General features: G+C 35.2%; 1 protein-coding gene across 1 annotated transcript in view; it reads left to right on the plus strand.

Moving 5' to 3' along the window:
• MCMDC2 (minichromosome maintenance domain containing 2) overlaps positions 1–5,716 on the plus strand; it is a 53,380-nt gene extending 47,664 nt beyond the window's left edge. The window contains exons 13-14 of the mRNA XM_006880440.1: positions 2,737–2,846; positions 5,537–5,716. Coding sequence (XP_006880502.1) covers positions 2,737–2,846; positions 5,537–5,703 — 277 coding nt within the window. The 3' untranslated portion in view covers positions 5,704–5,716. The remainder of the gene's footprint in view (positions 1–2,736; positions 2,847–5,536) is intronic.
• Positions 5,717–6,866: the final 1,150 nt, after the last annotated feature.

Here is a 6,866-nt window from a genome sequence, read left to right on the forward strand (position 1 = left end):
TTTAGGGTTTTCTAAGTATACTATCATGTCATCAGCATAGAGGGATAATTTTACCTCCTCGTTGCCTATTTGGATACCTTTTATTCCCTTCTCTGTCAATCCAAAGGCTGTCGAATCCACCAGCTGCTCCCTTGAGACAAACATGAGCAGTCTCCCCTTGTGTGATTATAGCCTCTGAAAACTATTTCAGAGTCAGCTATGAGTTGATTCTGACTTGACAGTACCTAACAACCACAGTTTATATATTATGATTTCACCTTAGCCTTCCCAAGCAAGTATTTCCACAAACTTTATGGAGAGATGGAATATATTATTTTAACATTTCATTATAAGACTGCCTTTTTTATAAATGAAAAAAATGTAGCTGCTTAGATAGTAGGAATTTTTTAACTCTAGTAAAAAAATTCTTAAGTATATCGTTCCTTGTAATAGTGGATATTTATAAAAATGTTTTTGAAAAAAAAGTAACAATCCTTTTTAAAAAATAATAAAAGTATGGAATGATAAAAGGAAAACCTAAAATGACAAATGTCCTAATAACCCTCTTCACTTCTACTCCACTTCTTAGAGATAATCACTGTTCACAATTTTGTATGTCCTTTCAGGAATCAAATACCTATACACAGAAGCATATACTTATATAATTTAAATATCATATATGCTAACCTATGTAAACACATATATATTTATCATAAAGATATGTTTTGCCTAAATGGAATTATGCATGGTATACCTATTTTCAGCACAAAAAACCTTATCTCATTCTGTTTTACTTTTGCATTTTATTCCCTACTGTTTTAATAGCAGAATCAGGTTTACAGTGTGTGACTGTACCATCATTTAAATAGTCCTGTACTTACAGACCAGTAGTTTGATACACTAGTAAATTGTAACCACAGAAAATTATGAGGCAGGACAAGGAATAATAGATAAACATCTTTTTATAATTATAATATAAAATCAATTATGATGTGGAACCAGGAGTACAATACTCCATAGTTTAAATTAATATCTTGTTAAAATTACAAAATATGATAGAAGAAAAACTGGCAGGAAGAATCAAGCATGGTTCTAGAAGTGATTCATATATTGAGGTAAGTAATTTCCTCTATTGTATATTTATCTTCACAGAGTTGGGGCTGGGGGGAGAATGCTAAAGATCTGTCAAGGTAAAAATCAACTATTAAATATCTGTAAATAGTAAATGGAATTGATAATATCTTCCATTTTCTAAAGTAATTTTTTAAAATACTCAAGTCACATTACAGGAAGTTCTGTTGGCCTGAAAATTATATTGCAATTTTAACATATCACTTGTAACATATTAAAAGAACTAAAAAATCTTAAACACACTATAGTAATTAGGGTCTGACTCACAGCCACCCTCCATTGAATTTCTAAGGCTGTAAATCTTGAGAGTAGGAGTCTCTCCATGTTTCTCCCCCAGAGCTGCTGGTGGATTCTGTCTGAGACTGTGGTCTTTGGGTTAGCAGCATGACTTGCTGTTGATTACACCATCAGAGTGCCCTTAAAGAAACTAGGAATATTTAGAGAAAACATGTGCTAACTCCAGGTTTTTTTGAGATTTAAGAGTTGTCTCATTTAAAAGGGTTAAGACCTATTCTATTGTCCCAAGAGACACAATCAAGAACAAATGGAAAGTGAAGCCAAGTTCAACTTATATACTTTGTAAATTAGTTGCAAAACTTACAAATGGCTTTACTTATTTGAATTCTCAATAAATAGAAAATATTAGTATCCCTGTTTTATTGGTAAGCTTTTTAAAAAAACTTCAGAAATTATTTTATAGAGGCATAAGAGAAATAAATGCTAAAGACTCAATACAGGCCTTCTGATTGAAGACTAGCAATCATTTAATGTGTTATCATATATCACATCTGCCTTACTGGAAGGTCAGGGACATCTTTTACATAATAAAAGCTTGTTGAACTAAAATCTTAATCAAAAAGAAAAATGGGGAAGAATGGATTACATGACAGGGGGAAATCTAAGAAAAGAGGTCATAAATAATGAATACTGCATTGGAACAGATGAAGGAAAGAACTGTGTAAAAGGAATATATGGTTAGGCATTATTTATATGACAACAGTCCAGAATAAGAGGTACATAGCAAAGTGGACTGGGGGAGGGGCAAGGAGGGAGGGAGGAAATGCAACAATAAATGAATTTTTTTAAAGTGAAATGGAGGAAGTTAAGGAAGAAAATGTGCAACAATGAATGTAAATCCAACTTTTCTGTAAACTTTGGTTAAAACCACAATTTTAAAAAAAGATTGGATTGCCTCATGAAGTAGTGAATCCTAAGGCAGGGTCATTAGGGACTGAAGGAGTATGGATTCTTTCAAAGAAATTAATTTATCTAAGGGGAGTTCGATTCTTCTAACTCCAAAATCCCAAAATTCAATGACGGTTTCAGATACATGAAGAACACAGCCAAGATGAGTCTCTAAGAAAGTTAGGTTCATTTTCCCAAGTGTGTATTTATTTAAATGGATCTTGGGTGTGGTGGGGATTAAAAGCAGAATAAGAAAAACGAGCCAGATGGAAACCGCATTTTCTGGAACAATCTATTCAAATTATCAGAAAATAGGTGCTTTTAAAAGAAATTTTTAAAAATAACTTAAGAGTATGTTGATATTTAAAATGTGTTTTTAAAGTTCACATCTTGGTTTAGAGTCCAGATACATGCTATTTTTTGTTGACTTTTTTTTTAAAGAGTTGCTCTAGCTGAAGCACATACTCGCCTGAACTTAAGGAATAAAGTCCTTAAAGAAGATGTATTAATTGCAGCTTTATTATTTGAAACATCTCTCACATTGAAATATGGTAATTCATTAACTTTCTAATAATCATAAATTGTTTTATTTAAATATAAATGAAAGGCCACTAAAAGCTGTTAAACAGGGACTTTCTCATTGTTGTCATGTCTGTTCTGATTAAAAAATATGTGATTAATTGTACTTTTAAAATAGTACTGTCCAGAAATCATATAGAGAATGAATTGGAAAGGGTTAAGAGTGGAAAGAAAAGACATGTCAGAAAATGGCTGTCATGGGCAACTGATGATAGTTATTCAGCTAGGTAGAGGGAGTAGAAATAAATGAGAATTATACTGTGGGTTCAAAAAAATCAATAGGATGTCCCAATGCTCCAGATTTAGGTGATGGCAGGGGACAGAGTGGTTCAGGTGATGGAAACAAAGTGGAATTCAGGAGCATTCATTTACCAGTAAGAGACATTCTACAGTCTACAAAAGTGGCTATATGGCAAATGCAGCATTAGAACTGGAGGAAGATTCATGAACAATTTACATTATATAGATATAACATTGCTTGCTAAAATGAAGACTCATGCATTTGCTGATGATGTTTAAAGGCTACAGCTTTCAGTATGGATTATACTACAACAAAGAAAACAAGTATTCACAACTGCATCAATAAGCAGCATTATGATAAACAGAAGACTAATAAGTTTTCAAGAACTTGAATCAATGTCCATGGAAGTAGAAGTTAAAAAAAAAAAATCAAAAGACATCACATTGGACATAGATGCTGTAAAACTCTTATAACTCTTTGCCACTGAGTTAGAATTGATTCATAGATGACCAGTGGGTTTTCAGAGAATATGAATCAGAGACTGGACATTTTGTTACCATGGAGCACCCATGATTTATTGGGATAGATCCACACAACTTTGGGTTGGTAAGGCAAATCTCTACTGACTAGGCTATCAGTGCTCCCTGCTTCTCTGCTGAAAAAAAAAAAAGGTGTCACTTCTTTTAAAAAGACTGAGATTTGTCTGACCCAAGTCATGGTACTTTTTTTAACTGCCTCATGTGTATGTGAAAGTGGAACAATGCATAAATAAAAACAATTGATGCCTTTGCATGATTGTACTTAAGATTGTATAAACATATTGCTAGAAGAACAAGTAAATCTGTCCTTGAAGAAGTACAGCTTGAATGTTCCTTGTAAGTCAGAATGGTGAAAATTCATCTCGTTTACTTTGAACTTGTTATTAGGAGGGACCAGTCCCTGGAGTTCTAGAGTTGAACTATTAATCCAAAGGGCAAGCTTTTCTGGTGGTTTGAGTCCACTAGCCACTCAATTCTGACAGGAAACAGGATGCAATTCTCCATTCAGGCAGCTTCTCAGGCTTTAGACTGGTTATTGTGTGCTGCAGAGTTGGAACTAACTCAGCTATTTTCAGAGGCAGTAAATAGCATGAGAGATTGCCTATCCTCCTGCCATGGAGCAGGTGGTGGATTTGAGTGCCATGCCTTTGGGACTACAGCACAGCTTCTTGCTAATTATGCTTTCTCCTTCCTAGGCCTCCAGCAAGTACTTTGCCCCCCACCTCCTACTCTGCTCCAGGTTTGTGGGGCAGTGGCTCACAGCTGGACTCTATAGTTCCTTTTTTTATTAATTTTAATATTTACAGAGATTTTGGATTTCCATTCATTCATTGTACTTTTCTCCCTGCCCAGCCCTCCCCCTTCCCCCACCAGCTCACTCCTCTCTTTGAAAATTTTTTCTTTGGTACCCCCCACACCCCTCCCTCTGCAGCAAGTACCTTTCTGATAAAATACTCCTAGGATGGCAAGACCGACCAATAGCCCCATTACTAGTTTACCATCTTGCCTGCATGTTCCAAATGCATTCACATCATTATATGAGGTGATGGTCACTTCATTCATATTAGCATACTCCCACACAGCTAAGGGGCAAAATAAAGGAAGTTAATGGCTAGGAAAGCCATTTTGAATAATCAACCTACTACACCAAAACAAGGAATGTCAAATGGTTTTTTTCTGTGTAACCTAGCACAAATTGTGTAAACTGTGTGCCTTCAATGTGGATATTAAATATCAACATTAAAACAAAATCTTCACTATTGGACCAATGGGAAGCTGAAGTAGCCTAGTGGTAAGAAGCTGCACTGCAATCCCAAAGGCCTGTGGTTTGAATCTATAAACTGCTTCATAGAATGGGTGGGCAATCTCCTCCCATGCAATAATATGCAACATGACAGATGGAGAAGCCTTGTCAACTTCATTTTACTTGGACTCACAATCAACAGCCACAGAAACAATAGTCAAGAAAAGGCATGCTGCACTGGGAAAATGTGCTGTCAAAGACCTTTCCAAAGGGCTATTATCAGTTCAAGACTATGGTACATCTGATCCAAGAACTGATGACTGTAGTGTTGGCAGAATACTGAACACATACCTCCTCACACCACCTCCTTATCACCTGAAAGCAGTAATGAATGTCTAGTAGATAGACGAAATTTTTAAAGTTTGCAACTTTAAAAGTTAAAGATCAGCATTTCTCTTCTACGTCCTAAAAAACCAGTGCTTTACACCATTTTCTAAGCTACTGGTTTCAAATTAAAGAAGTCTTTAAATACTCCTGAGGTTAGGATTTTTAACTTTCATAAGTTTTGGTTGACAATGTGATTTTTATGTTTAGCATCTTGCGTACATGAGTCACTTACACTATTTACTCTTCACTTAGGGGCCACTCCATTTTGTGTTGCTCCAAATGCTGTATTTCCATATGAACAGTACAATGAAGAATACTTGGAACAAAGGGATATGTATCTGACTCAGTGCCAACAACAGCTCCAGCAGTTTATTGCCGCTTATGGACCTGGAACAGCAATTTTCTCCAGTGATGAATAACCAATCTAAGGAAAATTATGTTGTTTCTGTAATTGAAGTAATGCCTGAATTACTATTTAAAAGAATAAAGGAAAATTATTCCCAAAGTATTGTGTACAGTTCATCAAAAAGCCATTTAAATGCCATTAAATGGGTTTTGCCCTCAAAACTAAGAATGACTAACCAAACCCCAAAATATAACTGAAAGCGATGTGGAAATGCATTTTATGACATGGTTCACTGTGAGATGACAATTTAACACTTCAAACTGGAGCATTTACTTACCATTTTACTTTTCATTTTTGTACTTTTGAATTTAACACATTATTGTCTCTAGCCTCATTATGACATGACTAGTATACACTGTTAAGTGCTATCTAGCTAACTACAATTCCATGAACTCTACCCTATCTATCCTGTGCCATCCTCATCATCTCTGCTGCACTAAACCCATTGTTACAGTCACTGTCAATTCATCATAAGGGTCTTCCCTCCTCTGTTGACCCTCCACTTTTCCAAGGACTGGCCCCTCAAACAAAATGACCAAAGAATCAGACAAAATTTCACCATCTTTCCCTCTAAAGAACATCCACCCTCTCCAATACATTTTTGTTCTTTCGTCAGTCCAGGGGACATGTAGTACTCTTCTCCAGCATAACTCAAAGGTATCATTTTGTGTTGCTCCAAATGCAGTATTTCCATACAAACAGAAAGGAAAGACTCTTCTTTTACCATTGTTATCCACTGATTAATACATATGAATAGAAAAGATCATAGCACTGAAGTCAAATGGATCCTGGCTGAAGAGATTACTAGAAGGATGAGAAAATCTGAATCTTTCTAGTTGTCACTTTTAAAATCATTAATAAACTATTTTATCAAGTTATTACTATGCTTCAATCCTTTTGAAATTGGTGTAATGCTTATTAGTTCTCCCATCACAGTATAATATCAGACAATTTACTTTTATTTTAATGAATATTTACAGATTTTGGATTTCTATTCATTGCTACACACTTCTCCCTGCTCATCCCTTCCCTTAAAAGTAAAATTCTTTGTTATGCAATCCCTCCCCACAAGTCCACTCCACTATGCAACCTTCATTCTGGACTCCTGTCATGACATTAATACCTAATCATTTCCCCCTTTTAAACAGTTCTCTCCCTTATCTGTTTCAATGCAGT

The sequence above is a fragment of the Elephantulus edwardii genome, unplaced genomic scaffold (genome assembly GCF_000299155.1).
Source record: "Elephantulus edwardii isolate Elephantulus edwardi_28Jun2011 unplaced genomic scaffold, EleEdw1.0 scaffold00008, whole genome shotgun sequence".
Taxonomy (NCBI): Eukaryota; Metazoa; Chordata; class Mammalia; order Macroscelidea; family Macroscelididae; genus Elephantulus; species Elephantulus edwardii.